General features: G+C 39.3%; 1 protein-coding gene across 1 annotated transcript in view; it reads right to left on the reverse strand.

Moving 5' to 3' along the window:
* Window positions 1-1465: 1465 nt before the first annotated feature.
* Window positions 1466-25689, reverse strand: part of NFATC3 (nuclear factor of activated T cells 3) — a 56326-nt gene continuing 32102 nt past the window's right edge. The window contains exons 4-10 of the mRNA XM_081203952.1: window positions 21322-21521; window positions 19628-19800; window positions 17708-17848; window positions 16757-16812; window positions 15311-15437; window positions 12741-13802; window positions 1466-5296 (exon numbers count right to left, since the gene is read on the reverse strand). Coding sequence (XP_081060078.1) covers window positions 5172-5296; window positions 12741-13802; window positions 15311-15437; window positions 16757-16812; window positions 17708-17848; window positions 19628-19800; window positions 21322-21521 — 1884 coding nt within the window. The 3' untranslated portion in view covers window positions 1466-5171. The remainder of the gene's footprint in view (window positions 5297-12740; window positions 13803-15310; window positions 15438-16756; window positions 16813-17707; window positions 17849-19627; window positions 19801-21321; window positions 21522-25689) is intronic.

The following is a 25689-nucleotide window of genomic DNA, read 5'->3' on the forward strand; positions in this document are numbered from 1 at the left end:
TGCTGGTGATAAAACTGGAACATGAACACATTTTCGTAATAGGAAGAGAGAGAGAATAAAATAGGTTATTCAGAAAAGGTGTGAACTTGGATGAGTGTTGTTTAGTAATTTATATGGTCCTTTTAGGATCGAGGTGCAGAGCCTAAGTTCTCAATACCATCTGTCTCTCCAGATTCTGTGGAGTAGATTTGAGGGAGAAAATTGATTATATTTTAATGAGAAAAAAAGTAACAATTCACACCTCTTTAACCAAACATGCAAGCAAAAGACCCAGTTCTGCAGACCCAGAACCAGCACACAAACCCCTTAGCTCCTGGGTTCCAGCAAAAGAATTCTTCTAGTGTAGGCAGGCAAGTAAGTGCATCTACCCAATTAGCTCTTGAAGGGCAAACTGCTTCTGTCACAACTCTTCATTGTAAGGCGATGATGCCTAGAATGAGTTATGGACTAATTGCCCCATGTGACACAGCAGAGGTATGAGAGGGGGCTTGAGTCACAGTTTCATTCCACAGAGGGTAAGTCATTTTACGGCACCTCTTGGCCTCATCAGTTCACACAAGCACTAGCAGATTACAGAGAGAGGAAAGCCTGAACCCACAAGCAAATTATCCTCCTGTCAATCGATCTGCAGCTCCAGTGTTACAGCTCTTAATTACATGGTAAGAATGTGGAGCAGGGTTCAAGCCTCCCCAAGCTATCTTTAGAAAGCCTAGGCCACCATGGCTTAATATGAAATCATTGGCACTTCCATCTACCCCCTCTATTTATATTGCAGGAGCATCCATATAGGCAGAGGCGCCGTCGAGGAGGCTAATCCTAAATTGGTCAGGGCTCTTGCTAGGTCATGTGGTCTGGATCCTTGCTCTTTCCTCACATAGACAACTACTACCAACCTCAAAGCTACTGATCCTGTATTTACAGCTGGCACCTTAGCAGTACAGGCAAGCCTTCTGTCACCAGGTAGTGTAGCTTGGGTTATTAGAAACATACTGCCCATCTTGCAACAAATCTGCAGCTCTGATGTGCTGTGGCTCTCTGAAAACTAAGGGAAAGACTATTTTTCAATTAAGATGCCAGAGACAGAACTGGGAACCTTATGCTACAAGCAGAATAACATGCTCTACTATTGAACTATTGCCTCTCATAAAATGCATTGGGGGGTGCTCCTCCTGAAATTCAGACAGAACACTGCTTGGAAAGAACTCTAAATCACATGCAAGCCTATTTGGCTCCTGGGTTATCTAAATGTTACCGCAGCAGTTTGTGAAACAGGAACTGTGTGGAGCAGGTACTGTGGAAAGCGCACTACAGTCAAGAGACTGTGGAATGGATTTGGGCATCTCTATGGAATCTGGAGAAAATATAAAATCCTCCAAGGACCAAGAAGGTCATGAGAAAAGTCTCATCTCATGCAAAACATGCCAAATCTCCCAAAATAGTACACACACCTCATTGGAGACACACATTTTTGTGCATTTTCTTCTTTATTTCAACACTATGATTCAAGAGCCTAAAACGCAAGTTTTTCCCTTTGTATTTCTGCATGTAGCACTGCAATCATAACTTACAAAAGGTTTAATACACAAAATGTACATGAAATTACAATACAAGGCTCTGTAAACATCTAGAATGTAACCTTTAGTCTTAAAATCATTATTGTCCCACATGGTTAAATATAAAACTTCAATTTGAATAGTCTCCAAACCTCTCAAGGAATGACATTCATTCTGTGTATCAAAAATAGAGTTTTCAAAGTTTTGTTTGCATACAAACAAAATTTGTCATTTTTTTCTTCTTTAATCTTTGGTTTACAAAGGATGGCAGTTCCATTTCTCTGATGAAGAGTTTATTACAATGAGTGCCAGATTGTGGTCAAACTTTGGTAAAGCCAAAACTGCTTTTAGTAGCCCATATCAAATGGGCCATGTACTGCCTCCTCATTTGATTAACAAAAGCCTCCACTCTTTCTGCTGAGAGTTGTTTTTGAATGCTTTCCATAATATTTTTTTTTTTAAAAATTGGACATCAGCATAGAAAGCAATTGTGTAGATTTGGAGGCGGGAGAGGCTAGCAAGGTAGATGCCAAAGTGCCAGTCACAGGCGGCGGCTGCTGAAAATTGTAAGTTGCATAGTCCAATAGAAATCATGTGCTTTTATATCCACTACATTACACAAGATTAACAGTCTTTAAATCTATAGCATCACACAAGCAAAACATTAAAATAAAATTAAGACCCTTGCACTGAAGTGTTTACAAGGCAAATACAACCATTTTTAGTACCCAAAGTCTATGTTTTTGTTTTAAATAGGAAAGCAGTTCTACATCTACAGGCATCAAGGTATTTAAAGGCATCAGAAGATTTTGTGAACCATCCGCCAATTCCACAGCTGCAAAAATCTCAATTTGTTTCAGTAGCTTGCTTGCAAGGGGCTCCCCTGTGCAAGCCCTGCTGAAATGGAGAGAGGCTGTAATGGTACAGTTTTTGGTGGATTGCTCACTTAGTGCATAGCAACACGGGGTTGTTTGGGTTCCCACAATTCAGGAAAAATATAAATTCAAAACTACTCAGGAGGACTTAAGAGAGGGAAGAGGCTACACCGCACACCACCAAGGAGCATAAAACCCCACGGTGTATTGAAAGCTCTGAAAACTTGAAATCTCCCTGCAACCACTGGTTACTAGAGACCCATTACTACTTATGGAGTGAAAACTGTAATGCAGGAATTGTCACCAGCTAGACATGAAAAGGCTAAGGCAATTTAAAAAGGAGTGAAGTGCTACACATGTAACTAGCTGTACTTAAGCTTCTTTTAAAGCTATTTAACTTATGTGAACAGAAGACAGACTTACTTGAAAGCAACACTACAGAGAGACTACCTTTTCCAAATGACAGTATCGCTCCTTTTGATTTCTAATATTTATATATGTCAAGCCAGTAACAGTAGTCTAATAACATTACATATCTCAAAAAGTTAATTAAAAGCAAATTTACTGGGGGAAAGGGATGAATTTAAGAGCTACTCCAATTTGACATCTACCTGATTAAAGCATTCAAGATAGCTGTTCATATGAAGGCCACTTCCTTCCCTCTTGAATTGTAAATTCTAACCCCCAAAATTGTATTTGCTTTGACTGTCAAGGTTAAATATATATATTCTAAACTTTAGGAATTTTGTAGAAGACAGGCTTTATGTTTCCACTGAAGATAAGCAAAAACATCTGAATGTACTGTATTTTATTTTACACTGAATGGTGGGCCACTGGCAGACCAAGTGACAAATCAGTCAGCAGAACATTGCCAGTTGGGGCTAATATCTGTAGTGCCCTCTTGATAGCTAAAAGGAGGCTTAAAAAGACAAAGCTCTCTTCACAGGAGATGTGGGAAATCGATTAAAATGCATTGGGCTTCCTACCTGGTGGGCCAGAGTTAGAACAGATTTCCAGAAAAGGATGGCCTGATTTGGATGGGCTCTTATGTTCTTTCTGCACATATATCCTGGGGATGCAGTTAAGACTTACACTGTTTTTACAACAGTCCAGGCCAGATTAATATTTACTTGATTGCTTTCTTAGCAATCTGGAGTCCCTCTTTCTTATTTGGCTAGTCAAAGCTGAATAAGCTGGATTTTCAATTTTTTAAAGAACTCAATATTCATACAAAAAGCAACATAAATATACTATCTAACGGGGATTCTGGATCTTACATGTTTGGATTATGAATTCGTAATTGCCCATCTTGTATGAAATACTAACACAAAGTTGTGTCACTCTGATGTTTCAGCTCCAATCATGATTTTTTTTTATTCAGGGTGGTCTGAAATTTCAAAATGTAGTGTAAACATGATTCCTTGATGGTGTGGGTTGCTTGAAGTACAACAGGAGTTGCAGAAGGGCAGTCCCCACTAATTTCAATAGCGCTTGCAGGAGAGAAACTCATGGTGGGTATGCCCTGATGTCTGTTAACTACTAGAAAAAGCTGCCTCTGTCAGCAGTGTTAAGCACAACTGTTAAGAGCATGAGCGGCTAAACAGTTTTTCACTATTTATCAAAAGCTGTTACATTTCCTTTACTACATACTGGGACTAATCAGATTTCTTGAAGGAGGAATCCCCATGAACATAAGTATCAAAATGTTATAAAGAAAATATTTTAAGAAACAAGTCTGAGTAACAAGAGATATAAATTGGATTTGTCTAGGGGTGGGGTGGGGGGTGGGGAGACACACCATGGACTAAGTGAAAAACCCTACCTGAGGGATTTCAAGACAGTGTGGATAACCCGTACTTAAAACTATTCCAACCAAAAGGTTTCCTTATAGAGCATGGCTTTTTAGCATCCAAAAATCTTGGTTCTCTCCTTAAAAATTAGCATTTTATAAACTTTTCTGAACTAGAAAAACCTGTTTCACTTATAGGGGGGCCTGTGCTAGCAAGGGGTATAAAGTTATAAAAGTTAGATTTTGGAATGTCATTTTAATCCCAATATTTCCATGATGGAATGGTATCTTTGCAGCCTACCAAGGATTTTCAATGTATAAAGAACAACAGACCTACATTTGGCTTTGCTTCCTAAAAGTCCAAAGAAAATGCTATTTTTTTATACGCAAGACTTCCAAGGCATTGGCTTAAGATGACAGGTACTTTTGTGCCTCTGGAAGATTTCATTATAAAAAAAAGTTCTCTTTCAAACAATATAAGCTTAAAGGCTCTTCAAAAAGACCCCCAAAAAGGTATACAAACTTATATTACAGTCCTAATATCTCTAAGGAAAAGCAGCATATGAAGATGTGTATTTTTAAAAAAGAATTCCCACATTCAGTACTGTGCATATTGAGAGCAAAACTATATTTCTCCATACAATTAAGCACTTAATATAAAAGTATTCTATTAAATGCACAAAACAAGCATAGCTCATTGGTATTTTTTTCATGGTTAAAGTATCTTGGGTTGCTTCTTTGTGTCCATTTTTACAAAGTAATTTTTACAGCATCCTAGGAAGCTAGAAGTGTAACCGTTTCCCCACCCTCCCAGAACAGCTATGCAAAGGATCCACTGTTCCAGATCATCAAGGCCACAAAGTCGGAAGCACAGTAAATCTAAGGAGGGGGATGAAGCATTACTCAAAGGAAAAGTGCGAAGTTTTCTGGATCACTAAGTCACAAGCTTAGTAGCTACTGAGCTCCATCTGATAGTCCTGTCTCCAGAGATGCAGAAGATGCATGCGAAGAATGGATAGCCACCCCTGCTCCATGGGACACCGAGATCTGTGACATATCTCTTCCTATGATTTCATTCACTGAAAGAAAAGAGAAAGGATTAATGTATTTGTTCAGTTTTCGTAAATATTGTTTTCTGAGTGGTACATTTTCCAAACTCCATTCTGGATGAGATTTATATAATTTCATATTAAACACAGTTAAAGCTGCACAGGTTTAAAAATCTCTATACCATTGAAAAGAACGTATGCAGGATGAAACTAAGCTTTTAAACAATACAAAGGGGCTGGAGAGATCATGCTTTTTTGAAAGTTAGAATTTCAGACATTTCCTATCCCATTTTTCAAAGATTCACCGAGCAGTGTGATGTACTTTGCACACGAGTAGAGAACATTACGTCACATTTTCGGGCAGAGTCATGCATTACAAAAATGTTCTGATGCACTCTGATGTGCCCTGCATCAAAGCAGTCTTTTTTTGTCTTTTGGTTGGAATACGGTTGTACCTTGGTTTGTGAACGCCTTGTGAGTCGAACATTTTGGCTCCCGAACGCCACAAACCCAGAAGTGAGTGTTCCAGTTTGCGAACGTTCTTTAGAACCTGAATGTCTGATGCACCTTCCGTGGCTTCCGGTTGGCTGCAGAAGCTGCATGCAACTGGAAGCAAGCTGTCTTCTTTAATTTTTGTTTAATTTTTGGCAATGGATGTGTAGGTGTAAACAATGCATGAATTCAGAAACTTATGTCATGTGGTATGCCTTAATTTCTAAATAAGAGGAATGGAGTCAATCTTATACAAAAGTCATACTTCAATCCCACTTCAATCCATTTCTGGTCCTGGGAGACAGAGGAGCAGGAGAGGTGGGGGCAGGAGGAGGAGGTGTGGAAGTCCTTGACTACACCAGCCTGACCTGTTTCCCCCTCCTGCATCTGGTTCTTCACTCGTCAATCCTGCTGCTCTCCTGCCTGTCCCGGCTGTTACAGGCTCCGCCATTCCACTGGTCCCTTCTCCCGGTGCCCACTCATCAGTATCCAGCCACCACTCCTTAGTGTCTAGCCAGTCCCTGACAGTGAGACTGATGGGAGTGCAAAAACATATGGGGGGGCCCTGCTTCAGACGTGTCTTGCACTTGCTAGCTTTCTCTTTTACAGCTAATGATTGTGCAAAACAAATATGCAACTCAGCAATACTCTCAATCCCCCTCTCCAGCTACACTGCCAGATGTGTCAGTGGGCATCAGCCATCAGATGCAGAAGAGCACACAGTGAGGCACTCTGGAAAACAGAACTCTTAAAATAGATACAGACAATGCTCCAGTAGTCTAAGCTATGCTTGAGCTTCAATGGATTTGTTCTCAGCTGCAGCACGTGCTATCACATTCCCTACCCTAAAAGCTCTTCCCTGTCTACTTGTCATTGCTTCCAAGCAATTTTGGCAATACCTAGCAGTTCTGCTAAGATGCCTTCAAAGAGCCCCTAGGGCTAACAACCTCAAGTTTGTTTTTAAAAAGTAATGTTTGAATTTGTCAAGAACGTGATTTAATACAGATTGATTCTCCTTGCAGTTCCTTTTCTATAGTGTAGTGGCGCATGAGGTAATTATTTTCCATACTGCTTCTGAGTAAGTTAAATCACCTTGAAAATAAATAAATTTTGCAGGGTTATCCTAGTCCTGCGCTCAAAGTCCCAACATGTCCAGAAACAGACAGAGGAATTATTTCCTTCTTCCCAGTTTTTTTGAGAAACTTGCAATTTCATAGCAGCAACAGCTTAATTTTAAAATGTGGAAATGCAGAGTTAATGCTAAAGGGAGAAATCAATGTTTTATGTATGGAGGTAGTTTTTGTTTGTCATGTTATGCATTTTGTGTTTTTATACTATAATCTGCCCTGTGATCCTCGGCTAAAGGGTGGTAAATACATTTAATAAATTATAATAGCAGTAATATAATTGCCTGTAAAAAGGTCCGTATAGTAAAAGCTATGGTTTTCCCAGTAGTGATGTATGGAAGTGAGAGCTGGACCATAAAGAAGGCTGATCGCCGAAGAATTGATGCTTTTTAATTATGGTGCTGGAGGAGACCTCTTGAGAGTCCCATGGACCGCAAGAAGATCAAACCTACCCATTCTGAAGGAAATCAGCCCTGAGTGCTCACTGGAAGGACAGATCGTGAAGCTGAGGCTCCAATACTTTGGCCACCTCATGAGAAGAGAAGACTCCCTGGAAAAGACCCTGATGTCGGGAAAGATGGAGGGCACAAGGAGAAGGGGACAACAGAGGATGAGATGGTTGGATGGTGTTCTTGAAGCTACCAGCATGAGTTTGATCAAACTGCAGGAGGCGGTGGAGGACAGAAGTGCCTGGCGTGCTCTGCTCCATGGGGTCACGAAGAGTCGGACACGACTAAACGACTAAACAACAACAAGTGCCTGTAAAAATTCACAGGCAGGACTGAGATTGGTGAATAAGAAGATGACAAAGTCTCTTTTTCTCCCTCTATCATTATCCTTACTCCTTCCCCAGTTGGCCAGTATTTCGGGGCTGAGTTGGTCACTTTTCTTAGCCACACACTCTGCAGCCTGGCCAGGAAGTTGTTTTGGGACTACACACAAAGTCAGTATGGGCAAAGAATTATAGAAGCACAATGTTTAACAGCCTACAAACTTTAATAAAATTGAAAGTACTGAGGAATGTCACATGCAGAGCTTACAATAAATAATTAAATTTTGAATGGTTTGAATGTATGCTGGCAAATTCTTTCCATCATAACTGAAACTAATAATTTACTATGCCAAAGGTCCTCGGGTGGCTCAATGGGTCAGTCCATTTGGCGAGGAAGTTGGTGGTTTGAGCACACATAGGGATGTAGCCAGGATTCCTGCATTGCATGGGGGTTGGACTAGATGACCCTTGGGATGCCTTCCAACTACAGTTCTATGATTCTATTATTCTAAGAGACTTGGAACATACTGCCACATTTCTAAAGTGAGAAGCTGATTAGTTAACTATTCAGTCTACTGGTAAGAGGACAGGGGACTACATGTATTGCACTTTTATTCTTTTAAATATGCGATTTTGATGCTGATTCAAATAATGCCTTAGTACAGAAATAAAATACAGTAAAATCCACTGTCAAGCCTATCGTATTACAAATGACAACACTGTCCTTATATGCACTGCAAGCTATTGAACACACTGCTGTTCAAGTCAATGGCTGCATCTGCATGTTTCTATTAAACATCAGAACACAGAGGAATAAACATTATTTGGAATTAGACTGCTTCTGCCTTCTAGAATTATACATAGTATCGTTCTTAACTCTGGGATAGCCAGACATTTACTGCTGCTGCTTTGTTCAGTTAATTTTTCTGTTGACAAAAGCATACTGAAATTGACTGCGGTGAGAACCTAGGTTATGTTTATGAAACAAAAAAGTGAACACAATCTGTTTCAAATTGTAATTAGATTAAAAGCAAAGGTTATCTGCATATATTCATTCCCTATTCTCAAGGGTAAGTAAGGACCATAGCTCAGTGGTAGAGCAACTAACTACTTTGAATGCAGAAAGTCCTAGATTCAATCCCTGTCATCTCCAGATAGAACTAGAAATGTCCTCTGACTGAGCTAGATGGACCAATGGTCTGACACTGCATAAGGCAGCTTCCTACATTCCAGCCTGCCTCCTCTGTCACACAGTAACACTTATGTACTGTATCACTATTATAGGACTACCTTCTTCTTATACCTCCTTCCCACCAATACTCCAATACTCCTCTTGGTCTAGACAGTTTAAAATTATGAGCTTAAAACGCATCCAAAACATCTCAGCAGCTAAACCAGCTAGGGAAATCTTACAGCCAGCAGCTAAAGGTTTCAAAGTCTGCAGCACACACGTTTGCCACATTTATTCAATTTGGGGAGCTAACTGGAATATGTTTCTGCACAGTTTCACATCTTTAGTTATTTAACACTTTATTCCTCTCTAAGACCATAAAAAGTTTCCCTAAGAGATCCACATTTGGCTTTGACTTTTCAGATGAATGTGGTTTGTATCCAACTAAGTCAAAATCAGTGGACTTAAGTTAGTAATGTTCATTGATTTCTGTATGGCCTAATAGGAGACAACCTAGACTAAATACTGGATAAACAACACAGGAGGTGTTATAGTTCTATGCAAGTTACTCGTGTTTCTCTTCATTTGAGCCTTCAAATATTTGGCTTAAGTGACATATATTTTTAACAAATGCTTACAACAGTGATGCCAACACTGATACCAATATTAAGAAAAAACTATGGCTTTTTTCATGCTGTGGGATAAAATCAGTAGTGAATAATCTATAACCGTAACATCCTGTTGACTGGAATCGTCCATATATTTACCAGGGAATAAGTGCCTTTAATATCTATTGGATTTATTCCCAAAAGCACTGTTAGAAGAGTTGTTGTATGCAAGGAAAGGGCCAGTAGTCCCTGAAAAAGCATGTGGTGGCAGTTCATCTGATAAAATTGTGCCAGTAGTAGAAGTACCAGGAAGAAGGAATTATGTGTTTCTTAGTATTTTACGAGCTGTTGGGTTTATAGAATTACTCTCAGTTTTATAAACTTCTAGGCAGTATGTATTTTATATAAGATACTCCGGAGTGGAGGAGAGCAAAAAAGGAATTCTGTTTACATGTAGCTTGAGAACTTGGCATTCTGGACTACTTGATTACCTGCTGACCATTTGGAAATTATTTTGAGGCTGTATAGTTGTAAGCAGAACAGGTGACAAGTGACACTTGATAAAGTTCCTGGAACGATCTGCTTTGCCTTTTGATCTTTAAAGTAAGAGTCTATTGGCAGGCTGCATTAACCTATCTGCAAACCGTAGAACCTCTGCTCAGATACAAGTGAATCACAATACAACTGAGTCATGAATGTGCCAGTAATCCTAGTTTAGAAATGGCTAAAGTTTTGGATTTCAAGAAGTATAATTCTATGATCTAATATTTAAAAGCAAACAAACAAGATAAATTGTGGTATTTTTAAGTAAGTGGAATTGGAAACAAACATTTCAGGGAAGAAAGGTACGAACTGTAGAAAGCAGATCCTTAGGTTATGTTGCTTCTGAATTAGGAACAGACAAGACTGCACCACCACATTTGGGTTCTAATGTGATAAAAACTCCAAACTAGTAAGAATGTAACAAATGACATGGCAAATAAACCTTAAATTTGAGAAGTACAGTGGTACCTCGGGTTAAGTACTTAATTCGTTCCAGAGGTCCGTACTTAACCTGAAACTGTTCTTAACCTGAAGTACCACTTTAGCTAATGGGGCCTCCTGCTGCTGCCATGCCGCCAGAACACGATTTCTGTTCTCCTCCTGAAGCAAAGTTCTTAACCTGAAGCACTATTTCTGGGTTAGCAGAGTCTGTAACCTGAAGCATATGTAACCTGAAGCGTATGTAACCCGAGGTACCACTGTACTAAAACTGTGTCCAGGCAACACAAGAAGCAGAAGCGGATCACTCCATTAAGCTATTTAATGTAATTCCTCAGAATTATCAGTTATACTAGGTGGCCACCATATTGAGTTCTCCAAATTTTTCATTTATGTACACTTGAAAAGGAGCTCCACTGTATCATTACTAATTACATGTTATTCTGGAATTAAATGCTTTTGTTAGGAACTTATTACATCTCCATCTGATACTCAAATTATTTTTATATGCCCATAGGTTGGAACAGAGCTCCTGAATAACAATTTTAATTTGGAAAGGTTATTACTGTATTGTGTAACAGAAGGTTTTTCACTTGAAATTTAAGTAAATTTTGGGGAAACTTACTATCTTCTTATAAGTTCAAGACCCTAAACCTAATTTACATAGAACTGCCTGGTTTTTAGAGTTCCAGGGAACTGTGCTGCTCCTGAACCCCAGAGCCTTTAAAACCAAGAATCTCAAGTTACAAGATGAGCAACTGGAGTCACACTTGAGCTACCTCAAAATGTCTTCTAGTCACCTAACCAGCAGCAGCAGGACAGCATCCAAAACACTTTAAGCCCACAACTTATGTGACAGTTATGTTCAAGAGATTGCACCTAAAGCCAAAATCACATACAGTATAGTAAAAAAATATGGGTTCTATGGCAGGTGGGATTGCTAAAGTCTTTTTCCCTGGACACCAACTACCTTTCAAAAAACCCAAAACTTTTTTGCCAAGCACATAAAGCTGAATGCGCACAAGTTAAATGTGCGTAAGTAGCAGGCTTACTGTAACTGAAAAGAGGTAATTCATGTTACCCTCTTAATGAAGGTGGGCTTGTATTCGAGCCATCTCAGCTATTCTGAAATACCGAAGGGGGGGGGGGGGACACAACACCAAAAGCAAAAGGCACAGAAACAAAATGGCAGTAAATTGAGAGATTCAAAATGGTGCTTAAAATCTAACTTTATCAATGATATAAAATACTGCAAAGCCCAACACATTTTGGATGAAGACTTCTTCAGGACGTGTAGGTTTTACTAATCAGGCAACATCCTTTTCAAGCGTTATACCAAGAATACTGCTCATAGGGAAAGTGAAGTAATGAGCCCTCCTTATGTGCTCATAGTCTAGTTCCAAAGCAAACTCCTAAATACACAGCCTTATTCCTTGCTTTTCTAATCCACAGCTTTATGTAATGGGAGATACAACGGATAAGGAAGTGAAAGAAGATTAGCAAAAGGTAACCATAATCTGATACTGAACATAAATCAAGGTTAACATAACCTCAGACCAGTTAACAAAGATTGCATATTGTTACACTAAAACAGGAACATTTCATATAAAAATTCTCAAGTATCTTGAAATCTTTTCAAAATCTAAGTAATTGTGCTACTCATTCCACTATTTGGATTCTTTTATATAATTATTTTTTAAAAAATAAGATAAATATATGTAAATTTTCCAGGAGACTTGAGCATCCTTGACCAGTGGATACAAGTTATGCACTTTGGACACTCAGTCAGTTGTCAAAAATTGTTTGTGCTTTGCAAATATTTAGGAGTGTCTTCTATCAATTATTTCTATGAACTGTTTAAGAAGGATATTGACAAGCTGGACTGTATGCAGAGGAGGGTGACCAAGATGATCAAGGGTCTGGAAACCAAGCCTTATGAGGCCTGGTTGAGGGAATTGAGTATGTTTAGCCTGGTAAAAAGATTGAGAGGCGATACGATAGTCATCTCCAAATAGCTAAAGGGCTGTCACATGGAGCAAGCAATGCTTTCTTCAACTACCTGTTTTGCATTCAGAGTATGACACAAAGTCATGTTTAGAGAGGCATTATTATATATGAAATGCTCAAGCACTCATTCCCCAGTTGCATACCTGCAACCAATATTACAACAAACAGGAAAGCCAACAACCAGGTCACGTGTATGTATCAGGCTCTCCAAATGTAATCCTTTATTATACTGGTTTTTTTCCCTTTTCTTTTTCAATATACTGCTTTTTTTTAAAAGCAAAAACGCATTCAACCTTACACTTATAACATCACTTACCATCATCCAAAGTGATGTCTTGCAACCCTATTGTCTGAAAATTCAACTCTCGATCTTCAGGTTCAGGTTTAATGTTAACAGCTGATTCCTCTGGTGAAAATGGAGATGAGTCACATATGTTATGATGCATCAAAGATGAAGCTGCAGGAATTCCACCCAAGCCTGGGCTGTGTGCCTGTGGGGACTGTTGTCCAGAATGACCAACAGCAGTTGGAGGAGGAGATGAAGCGGGTCCTGAGCTAGGAGTCTGGTAAGGCATAGGCTGCAACTGTGGAGAAGATGGCCCAGATCGTGGTGAATGGCCCAATGAATGAGAAGGTTTTGGGGATGGCGATGAAGTGTTACCTGGATTTGAAGAATGGTAAGTAACTTGTTGCAACTGTGTGGAAGGGTGTCCCAGGGACTGAGTCATTGTGGAAGAGACAGAACTTTGCAGAGGATTTGGACAATGGTATCCCATTGACTGCAAATGAGGTGACGATTGTCTTGATTGAGTTGGGTGGACTGAAGGATGCCCTCCTGTTGCAGCTGAAGTTGACACTGAAACTGGACTTGAAGAAAGATAGGGCATTGTTGGTAGAGATTGGCAGCTAAGGTTTATCAATGGAGGTACAGCTGCATCTTGTTGAAAGGAAATTGCATCATATCCTTGGCTGGAGGAAGCAGAGTTCATGGGAAGACCAGTCTGTCCATTAAACATAACATTAGATTGCATAGGCTGGTAGGAAGGCCTCGCAGAAGGTGCTGATGTTACCTGAAAAGATTGGTGGACTACAGCTGGAGACAAAACATGATGCTCTTCACCTGGACTAATGCTTCTATTCTGGATGTGTGGCAACTGAGATACGGGTGAGGATGCCATGGATGTGTACGTCTGCTGAACTGGGCATACAAGGCTCCTAGGTGAAGTAGAAAGTAAACTATCATGCGAGAGCCCTGGATCTGGTGAAGGCAGCTGAGTTTGGAGAGAAGAGAGTCCTTTGACACCTGTACAACGAGTCAAGGACAATGATGGAACTGAAGACAAATCCATTTCATCTCTGTTCTCTTGCTTTAGTACAACTGTGAAATAAGAAAATCAACTATTTACTAAATTCACAGATAAAATGACAGACATCAGAACTTGGTCACATAAGATGCAACCTTATCCCAAGTCAGTACAAGGCCATGCATATCACCATACAGTGGTACTTCGGTTTACAAACAGTCCTGTTTAGGAACTATTCAGTTTATGAACTCCGCAAAACTGGAAGCAGTGTTCCAATTTGCAAACTTTACCTCGGTCTATGAACGGAAGCCAAATGGTGGAAGGGCACCGGTGGCGGGAGGTCTCATTAGGGAAAGTGCGCCTCGGTTCAAGAATGGATTTGGTTTAAGAACAGTCTTCAGGAACAGGTTAAGTTCGTAAACTGAGGTACCACTGTATAATCGATCCTGACCAAAAGAAGCCATGTGAGTTTCATGCAGATGTCATTCCCAGCCACGATAAGCAATATATATCTTTATTAAGGTACACGTTAGAGATTGCATGCACAAGGTCCCATATTCAAGATGGAATCTATGCCACACTTAACTATAATAGAATTAATTGTGCTGTTAGAAGTCAGAAAGAAAAGCTACCAACTGCAAGAACCAGAAAATATTGTGCCCTCCTCTCCTTGGCTATAATAACCCACATATATCTAACTCTGCTGTCTTTGTATAGATTTTAATTGTAAGTTGCTTTGAGAGTCAATCTTTGCTGAAAGTAGTGAATGAAATATACACAACTATTGATCATATAGGTTTACATTACCTAAAGATTTTCACATTATAAGCACTGAAAATTGTGAAGAATGAAGAACTTTTTACAAGCACTTTATGCAAAAATTAAAAAGCTGAGACCCATTTCAGTATGCAAAGTCAAAATTCAGGGTAGGAAGCATTATTTTTGAATCAGTCTGACTGTCATTGTATGGCATAGCTTGTTTATTTTACGTAAACAGTCATGATAATATGAACAAATTTTGCTTTCAAAATTAATAATCTCTGTGTGTAGTGAGATGGCATAATTTTACAAAATGTGTGTACCATTACTATTGTTTTAGACATCTTGATATGTTTAACTCAAGACAGTAATACTATATACATCTGAGTAAGCTGTATATGGTTGGTTTGAGACAGACTGTCAAGAGTGGGAGAGATGTGTATAAAGTGAAAATACTGTATTTTCCACCCAGCACTGACATTCACATTTATTCTGCATGTTGAAGGGTTTTTCCTGTTTCTAACCTTTAAGCTCAAAAGGTAAACAGTTTCTCCCCTGATCTTGGGTCAAGAGCTACAATTAATGCTTTCAGAATACCGCTGGATGCACTTCTCAACCTTTTATCAGCTGCCAAGAATTACAGTGTTGTACAAAACATCAAGATCCAATTTAGGCACTTTAATAGCCATAGCCAAATATAATTGCAAAAATAATTTTTAAAAAACAGGTACCCCAAATCCAGGTTAAGTGCTACTGAAATTTGAAACAAAGAACATTTTGAATTTCACCCATGATTTATACTAGAAAGAAGGTATGTATGTACCTGGAGTGTAAGTAAAACGCTGAGACTGACTTTTTTTCCTCTTGCCATTGCAAACATAGAACTGCACCTGGACAGTAGCTGTAACTGTTTTGTTGTGGTATGGAGGAACTTCAAGAACAATTGTAGCCTGAATGAAAAATGAATGAAATTTGCATATTAAAAGCAAGAGCAAACATCTTCCCCTAAATAAGCCTCGTCCTCTCCAAGATCAGCTGGCAAAGCATATGCTTTCTCCCCTAAAGTACTGTACTATTTGTTAGGCTACCAAGCAGAGACTTTTAAGTGGTGGCCTGTTTTTAAAGAATGGCCATCGCTGGGAAAGTTCAATAGGCCACCTCCCCATCTGTCCATCCCCTTTCTTTTGTATCCTTAAAAGTCACAGAAAATCTAACTGTGATTTTAAATTTCTTATAATGCAGTTCTTTGATGCAGGACAAATTACCATATTAATGTTTTAATTATGTAAAGTATATTCCAGAATTTTCATTTGCTAACCAAACATCTAGACTACTGGACATGTCAGTGGTACACAAATTCAACTGCTTAGTCATGGTTGGGTTCTCTGTGGCTAAAAGGTATATTTGCTGTAGTAGGTTGGAAATCTATTATCCCCTTTTTTCTTCAAACCATTTTGGCTCCTTTTACATCCGAAGCCCCTGGGCTCAACTCCTTTCCACTACTCCGACGCCCATTTTTAGTCTTTTCCACCTCCTCTGTTTTAATATCTTTTTTTCTCCTTGTTTCCAGATAGTACTCTAGAAAGAAACCTTTTTAATATTAATCTGGCCTGCCCAGGATATAGCTTCAGGAGCTCTTTCAAACCCAGAGCTCAGTTCTCAAACATATTAAGCAGCAATAAGATTATGTGGGTGCCTTTTCCCCTCATTACTGATACAGCTCTTTGGCCTACATGATCAATGTAGACAATACAGAGCTGACAGGCAGTATCTCTCTAGGGTTTCATAATGGAATTTTTCTCACCCCCCACCTGGAGGTGCCATAGACTGAAAGCTGCAATCTTTTGCACACAAAGCATGACTACCACTGAGATAAGCCCTTCCTGAGCAACCATGATAGTCACAGCACTCAATGGAGGAAAGGCTCTGCATCAGAAATTCTGAATTCCAGGTCGGGTCTGCCACCTTTCAGGGAAGTCCTTGCAGAAAGAACATAAAACTTCCTCTTACTGGCCAATTCTGGTCTAACTGCCATGCTCAAAGCCAACTCCTAGAAAAACTAGCTAGCTCCTACATTCTGCAAACATTTTTTGCACCCCTACTGATATGTAAACACCCATGAAGTAGATCAGTTATACTTAAACATTTAACCTTTCTGCTAAAATGAGAAAATTTATGGCTACCCACATTGTGCTCAAGTGTCTGCCAAGCTGCTTACAAGGCTACAGTACATTTAAAAATAATTCCCCACGTTTAAAAGAAAGCTCACCTCTTGACTCCTTTCTCTAATTATTTTTCCTTCCACCTCCCACTGGGGCCTTCCATCTATCAAGAGAAAGATTTTAGTTGAAGTATCAAATTACTGAAAAAAGCAATCTAATAATTAATGATAGGCAAAACACAGACTGTAAAAATCCTTCATACTAGTTTTCCTTTAAAAATCCAAAGGTATCTCAATGCACGAGATCCCCAACATTTGAGTTATGCATAGTACTGACACAGAATTGCCTTGATTTAACTGCTAGCAAAGAGTCCAGAAAGATGAATACTGTATAGAAAAGGTAGGTTTCAAAGAGGAATCTGAAATAGGGGAGAGAAGGAAATTGTTGTTTTGGCACATTCATAATTAATTCATAACTAGTGGCTGCTGCAATTGCAGAACAGCTTGCATAAAAAAGGAGTGCAAAGAGAGGCTACACTTGGAGGTGGGGAGACTTAAGGCTCCTTTAATTCCAAGCAGCTAAAGCTTAGAATGTGCAGAAACAGTGGCTGTTGCTCTACACTAGTTTCTAATGTCACTTCTGATGAGAAATGTTGCAGGGTGTGTTGAATTTTTCAATTCCCAAAATGAGGGCTGATGAAAAGTTGTAACATGACTTGAGAATTCAAAAGATATTTTGGTTAAATTAATATAATTTAGGGTTTTTTGGTAAATAACTACATAATATTGACTTTTACATTTTTGTAGAATTTTGTGGAATAATCTTAAACTTGTGTTATTAAACAAATTGTGAAAAAATGTTGGGAAATTGCATTAAAATCATTAAAAATGATTGCCAAGTACTTGCAGTTATATTATATATTGCTAGTAGCTCTGTTATTTATATATTTAAAACATTCTATATTAAATTGCATACAATTACACACATGCACGCACACACACACACACACACACACACACACACACACAATTCACTAATGTGTTGTGTTATATACTCACCTTGCCCCTTTTCAAGAAATATTATTTTTGATTCTGGAAGGAAATTCGATCCAGTAACAACCATTTCATGGCCTCCATTTACTGAGCAACTGTTAATGTTGTATTTCTCTATCTGAGGAAGTTCTTGAGCCGATCTCTGAGCTTTGTGAAAAAGATGTACAAATATACATAAGCATGCTAGAATTATAGCTAAGAGGGTAAGGTGGCCAAAGCCTGTATTTACCATTTAAAACAGTGTGCATCATTTAAACATAATTATTATCGTAGATAGGTGCTGGTAATCATGCAGTGTTCATTTTCCTAAAGGAGAGGAAAACAATTTTTTCTTATCCCTAAATCATTATCACTAAGCTGGTTTCCAAGTCAACTATGCCCCTTCTAAGAGGGTAAGGTGGCCAAAGCCTGTATTTACCATTTAAAACAGTGTGCATCATTTAAACATAATTATTATCGTAGATAGGTGCTGGTAATCATGCAGTGTTCATTTTCCTAAAGGAGAGGAAAACAATTTTTTCTTATCCCTAAATCATTATCACTAAGCTGGTTTCCAAGTCAACTATGCCCCTTCTATGAAAGGAAAATGCTAAATTAGAACCAATTTTATATAAATCTGCTATGAGGCACAATTGAAGCTATTAAAATGGGTGGAAAATCCCATGTTGAAAACAATGCTACATGACTCAAATAATGTTTTTCATAAGAAATTGTGGTTCAAAAGTGTTTATATCAAAATGCAAGTTATTTTGTGGGGGTATGCATCAGATTTGGACAAATTCCAAATAAAAAACTGAAGTGGGACATCTTCAGAGCTTTTATTAGCTGAAGGGGAATTGTCAGAAATGCTGCAAACACAAGTGGGGACCTCTAAACAGATTGAGGGGAATGTGACTGTTAAAAAAACTGTGGAGTGGATCTCCAAAAATGGAAACGCTTCTCCCTAAGCTTGCCATTTAAGGGAGAAGAAGAGCTCTTTAGCTTCCAATCAGAGGGATTTTACCAGGGCTCTCAAATCAACTTCTGGGAATGGATGTTAAAGTAACGTATCACCTTGTTCTTGTCTATTACGTAGTCTTTCCTAGTTCTGTTAGGGGTGTTTCCTTGGAAATGCTAGACATTTGAATCCCTCTGTCTCTGTACCATCTCCCCACAATCCACTCCTGTTAATCAGCTTTCTGATTTTTGGTGCCAATACAGCAGAACACAAAGCTGAAGTTTCCCCATCTCCCGCCACACTCATTTATCATAATTCCCTAGTCCCTACACCCAAACTTCTGAAATTCTGCAGTTTGCTTTCCTAGAGTATTTGATGCATGCCATTTTTATATTAAAATTGTTGCCCACAAAACTGCAAATCCCATTTAGTTCTCCTACCAATATTAACTTTTAAAGGAGCCCAACACAAAACCAAAACCCTGGATCTATTTGACAGTAATTTGGCAGTCTTTATCCATTCAGGTAATGTTATGCATGTAAATTTCATCTAATTTTATACCATTATTTCCCTCCAGCTAGAAGCCCCACACAGCTGATAATAAGGCAATAATATATATTGCCATGCTAAATTCAGAATTCTAATATTATGTATTTCTATAACTATCAATATGGATCTAGCCCAGGCTTCCTCAACCTCGGGCCTCCAGATGTTTTGAGACTACAATTCCCAGCATCCCTGACCACTGGTCCGGCTAGCTAGGGATCATGGGAGTTATAGGCCAAAAACATCTGAAGGGCCGAGATTGAGGAAGCCTGATCTAGCCAATTAATCCAACAAAGGCAAAAACTCAACACAACAGCAAAATAATACCTTAAAAATGAGTTCTTACAAATTAGCATCAAAAGGGATGAATCCTGCATGAAATCAGTTTTTATTTTATTAAGTGTAGTCAAGGAGGAACACAACACAAAGAAGAGAAAACTTACAGCATTCAACAGGTATTGAAGCAGCTTGAAGGGACAAGACTTTTCCATTAGGCTGTGGGATGTGAACTCGAAACACAAGCCGCACTCTTGTATTCTTCCTTCCAATATCTGTCTCCCCTTTTCGAAGTTCTATGTCAGAATTGCGGAGTTTCAAAATACCTGCACAGTCAATACTATAGGAGACAGAGTTGAATGAAAAAGTACATGTCAGGTGTTTCTTTTTATATAATTCAAGTATGCGTATTTTATAGTAACTCCTATTTTCCTTCCTGCTGTTTGAATGCTTGTCAGACATGAAACCAACATCCATGTACATTGTTCTTTACTAGCTTATGTTGGAATACAGTCTCAATACCCCAGTACCATTAACAAATGCAGAAACAAAGAATGCTATTTAAAATTGCAGGAGTCACCCTTAGAAGCAACCACAGCTGTGCAACACAAGGAAACAAAACAATCTCTTATTTTTCCATGAAATGATAGTTTTGAAATGGCAAACTATGCATATAATAAAATGTGGAAGAAACTGGATACTTTTTTAAATTTGCAAAACACTAAACAGGCCAAGTATTACACCACAGGTATAACAAACTGTCCAACACTAAGGTCCACTCCGAAAATGTAGGAGTTGGTAGAACCTTGGGTGATTGTTTCTATAGTTAACATATGCCAATGAAATTCTCATGAGTAATGCTCATGAAAATTGCACATGCCAGACTACAGCTGGTGGCTATGGTGCACTTGTTACAAGCCTCATTCAGCAACTGTTACCTTCATGTATCACATTTCTTCCATCTGAACTAATAAATCTTGAGGGTTAGATTAAGCTCAAATTCACCACGTCAGTTCAAATACAACATTCCTATCCCTCCAAACCACATGGTGAAGGCTCATGGACTCCTTTATCCCACATACTCTCTTCCTAGTTTGAGCAAACCATAGTCTATTTGTTGCACTCAAACTATGACTTGTGCAAAGAAGGAAGGGAAGGAGGAAATCTGAGTGCATGAGGGGAGGGAATGCACATGCTTAACCTGCCAAAACACGGGTTTGGAGATCAAGAACATTACATCCGAGCCAATCTATTTTAACATTCCTATTTGGTCGGATCTTAGTATTTTGCTATTACATGGACTAGAAACATTTGTTTTGTTTGAAAAAACCTTTCAATTTTTGTAAATCGCTCTGAGGTTTTTTACAATTGAGCTATGTATGTGTTTTTTTAAAAAAAATATTCTGGAATCAATATGACTCATACAGAAATTGTAGAGGAAAAGGGAGTGAAAGAGAGAGCAAACAGCAATCATGAATATACTTACAGGCTAATAAAATTTACTTAAGAATTCTACTAATATGCAAATACAAAAAAGTAAGTGAATCGGTTATTATCTAGCCGATGTATTTATGATCCACCTTCTACATGTGTCAAGATGATTTACACCCATAAAAATCCAGATATAGTTTTAAAAACAATCCAAAATGTAACTGAAGATAGATTCAAAAATAATCCAAAGTGAAACTTTGCATCGAGTTGGTAAAAGCTTGTTAAAGTCTTTTCAGTTGCAATTGGTGAGAAGCCATCATTAGAAGATAGCACACATTTCCTAAGAAGTTGGTAACAACACTTCCCTAAATATGGCTGAGAAACCTGGAATGCAATATGTTGATCTGCTTGAACGTATCTTTTGACGTACCTGGCTGACATATTGTTTTCAGGAAGAAGTGGAATTTCCAAGACCTTTGTGCTTGCAATAATTATCTCTTGACTAGCAGTAGCAACTGTTTTACCCGTGATTCTATGCACTTGGTAGAAGGCATGTGGCCGTAGATAACGATCATCCGCTGTCCCAATGAACATTTGTAGGTTTACTGGCTTTTCACTATAACCCAGGAGCTAATAAAAAAAAAAAAAAGATAGCTTCTGAATCCCAGTTTTGTAAAAGAAATTGGCTTTGCCCAAATACTAAAAAACAGACGTTAATGCATTAGGAATGTAAGTCACACATAAATACATTTACTTACAAGAGTCCAAATAATTTAAAAGGCATGATTATGGAGTCTACTGGTTTTGAATTTGTCTCAAGGTATACATTTTTTTTAGCTGTACCTACTTAAAAAACTTTAAATATGAATTCTACTACCACCACTTAAAATAGTTCCCATACATTCATTGCAATCTTTGTAACTCATGAATAATAATAATAATAATTTATTATGTATGCCCCACCCATCTGGCTGGGTTTCCCCAGTCAACCTGGGCGGCTCCCAACAGAAAATTAAAAACACGATAAAACATCAAACATTAAAAACTTCCCTAAACAGGGCTGCCTTCAGATGTCTTCTAAAAGTCAGATACTTGTTTATTTCCTTGACATCTGATGGGAGGGCGTTCCACAGAGTGGGCGCCACTACCGAAAAGGCCCTCTGCCTGGTTCCCTGTAACATCACTTCTCACAGTGAGGGAATCACCAGAAGGCCCTCAGAGCTGGACCTCAGGGAAGGAATTACAGTACTTTAAATATTGCTTTACTGCTGAACAGAAATGACAGCAGCTTACTTAAACCCAACTAGTGACTTGGCTTCCTGGCTCATCAAGAAATGTATCAAATACAATCAAAATTCACAATAACTCTCCATTGTGTTGTGGGGAACATAATCGTCGTATCCCAGAAATAAGAAATGAGACATCACCTGACAAGGCTGCTAGTCTGGCTCATCTATTAAGCATTCAGAAAGCTATATCCAGGTGCCAAATGAGGGTTAAACAAGAGGGGGTGCTCTTCACCAGCTTAAATTTCACCTGGATTCTACACCAAAGTGATGGGCGGGACAGGCAGAGAGAGATACTACTTGGCAGGAAAGTTGCCCATGTTAATTGGCCCCAATAAGGTAAATACAGCATTTTGACATTTATGAACCAGCATAGCCTTACTACTGCCGGGTTTTCCACAAACTCCAACAGCTGTTGGGGACACGATGTTATAAACTAGGATATTTTAAGGAAGCAGCAATGTGCTGTATCAACTGTACTAATCTTAAATTAACTGCCACATAATGCAATGTGCTAGGGAAACTCAGTATAACTATTCTCCAATATTTTATTTTTAAACATTTACACTGGCTGGAAGACGTTATAGACTTGTTCTGGAACAACAAAATAAGAACGGTTCTACATGTCTTGATGATCCTATGCTTAAAAAAGAGAAGTGTTTTACTAATCATGGCACTGGGGTCAATTAGACCACAGTGGTTAAGAACCTAAACTGTCCACCAATTCTCCCCATGCAAATGTTGCCCTGCAATAATGTTGCTTTGTATTTATTCAATACATTTATATATTGTACTTCCAACCAGGTTCCCTGGGTGGTTCATGTAAACACAATTCAGAATAAAAACACTACAACAAGGCAATAAGCCCAGGCAAAAAAACCAAGTTAAAACCAGCAAGAAACACAGAAACAATTGAAACAATAATAATATGCAGCATTGTGTCATCTGCCTGAGCCATCTGCATAACCACAGACTGACCAAGGCTTTCATATGCGTGCCAATCAAGCTGGATATAATGGTCTCGGCAAATTTTCCCAGATCAATCTTCCTCAACATCAACTCAGGGACCATCTACATCAGCTCAGGCAGGGAAACCAATGGGAAGCAAGGTGGCTGATACACCAGCAGAATCCCTAATCAATCCCTAGACCCCAGTACAAGACGCAAACACTCAAGCCTGGCACATGACTGAACAGGATGACTTATGGAATTCCTATAGAGATCTCACAAGCCTATACTTATGCTTGCACTGAGTACCCAAAAAGGAACAGCCCAGATAGACTAACTCCTCCCAGCTCACCAAGTCTCAGTACTACACACCAACTCAGCCTCCTCATCCACAATTAATCACAAATGGATGAGGAAAAAATTGTTATTGACTAACCTGGAATTTAGCACTTGTACCTGAAGACCAGAGGGTAAGCTAGTAAGGTTACCATAAACCATCTGGGTGGAGATGAGCTCTTGACATGATGGTGCTGAAGCAAAATGAAGATAGTAAAAGGAAGCACCTCCAGGAAGAACACAGGACTACAAATTCCATTTTGGTCTTGTAATGTTTCTGCCTTATTTACCACTTTTGTATCCTGCAGTGTTTGCTTCCATATTAGTGTTTCAAAACAGCCAAAATAAGCAGCTATACACTACTGTGTATCATTGAAAACTTGAATAATATTCTCTCCCACAGACACTTTGAACTTACTGAATTCCAGGTTGTGTTGATGCACAACGGACGCTCAAAATATTTCTAGTGAACTTCAGGAACTTCACAGAAAGAGCATTGACTACCGTACTTAATGAGCACTACCTCAGCAAATGAAAGGAAAACTACTCCACCATTTAAGTCCAAGACTGCTTTTACTTGAACACATGCTCTTTCAGGAATATGTTGTCAGAACTGAGATTCTATCTTTTTTAAGGCAAAACTAAAAGTAAAGTACCAGATTACTGCCTATTTTTTGCTTAGGGTCTTTCTTGTGAAGAATACTTATGCCCACATTCACAATATGGCAATGTAACACTTTCCATGTGCACTTTCCATATTTTGCTTGAAAAAAGTTTTATTTCAAGAGAATACTAAAAATCTATTTTGTTTACACAGTTGTTGCCATCTGCAGGGCTAGCTCTGAAAACCCCCAAAATACAGATATATAGATTAGGGATGTGTGATAAATCGCTGTATCATTGAATACTAGTATTGAAATAACATTGTGCTAAGTGTTTCACCAAAGCAATATACCGGTGAACAAAAGGTAGACACTAACAGCTTCCCAGGGGGCACCTCAGCTGAACGATACTTTACTTTGCAGATTATTTGCTGGCATGGTATATCCAGCTTTGTTTGTCTCTCCCTCCTAACCGATAAGAAAAGCCCTCACACAAACCAGCAAACTCTTTCAGCTTCACCAGTACCTTTCCACTTAAAGGGTAAAGGGAACCCTAACCATTAGGTCTAGTCGCGGACGACTCTGGGGTTGCGGCACTCATCTCGCTTTACTGGCCAAGGGAGCCAGCGTTTGTCCACAGACAGCTTCCAGGTCATGTGGCCAGCATGACTAAGCCACTTCTGGCGAACCAGAGCAGCGCACGGAAACACCGTTTACCTTCCCACCGGAGTGGTACCTATTTATCTACTTGCACATTGACATGCTTTCGAACTGCTAGGTTGGCAGGAGCAGGGACCGAGCAACGGGAGCTCACCCCGTTGCAGGGATTCAAACCGCTGACCTCCTGATTGGAAAAGCCCTAGGCTCTGTGGTTTAACCCACAGAGACACCCGTGTCTTTCCACTTAGAACTCAGCTAATTATGTAGAACCTGCTACCAATCTAGGAGGAACCCCGCCCCCCCCCCCACAGCTAGACAGTCAAGATCCAGCAGCAAACAAAGAACTAAACAAAGTACCGGAAAGCACTTCTTTCTTCTCTCACAACCCCACCAGTGAAAAAAGAGAAGGAAGCGGGTTTTTTTTTTAATTTTCTGGTGGTGTTTACGTTGTTAAAGGTAAAGGTAAAGGTACCCCTGCCCGAACGGGCCAGTCTTGACAGACTCTGGGGTTTGTGCGCCCATCTCACATCTATTGGCCGGGGGCCAGCGCTGTCCGGAGACACTTCCGGGTCACGTGGCCAGCGTGACAAAGCTGCATCTGGCGAGCCAGCGCAGCACACGGAACGCCGTTTACCTTCCCGCTGGTAAGCGGTTGTTGGTTCCCCCTAAATAACTTTCCTCCATGTCAAAAAGGAAGGGTTTTTTTATTTAAAGGAGACTATATTTTGCTTGCTTGCCCTCCCTTCCCTTGGATATAAAGGAAGAGGTTGGTGAGATGAGGGCTTTTGGGGGGACTCTTCTGTGGGAGGGCAAATGGAGGGGAGATTTAGCTGGCTACCTTATGCTGAAATGGGAGGTTGGGTACTATGTGAGAATGATGGGGAGGGTGTTTTTCAGTAAGCAGTGCAAGCAAATTTGTGTCCACTCACAAGCAAGCCCTACTGAATTGAATGAGGCTTGCTCCCA

Source organism: Podarcis bocagei (genome assembly GCF_964188305.1).
Source record: "Podarcis bocagei genome assembly, chromosome: 7".
Lineage (NCBI taxonomy): Eukaryota > Metazoa > Chordata > Lepidosauria > Squamata > Lacertidae > Podarcis > Podarcis bocagei.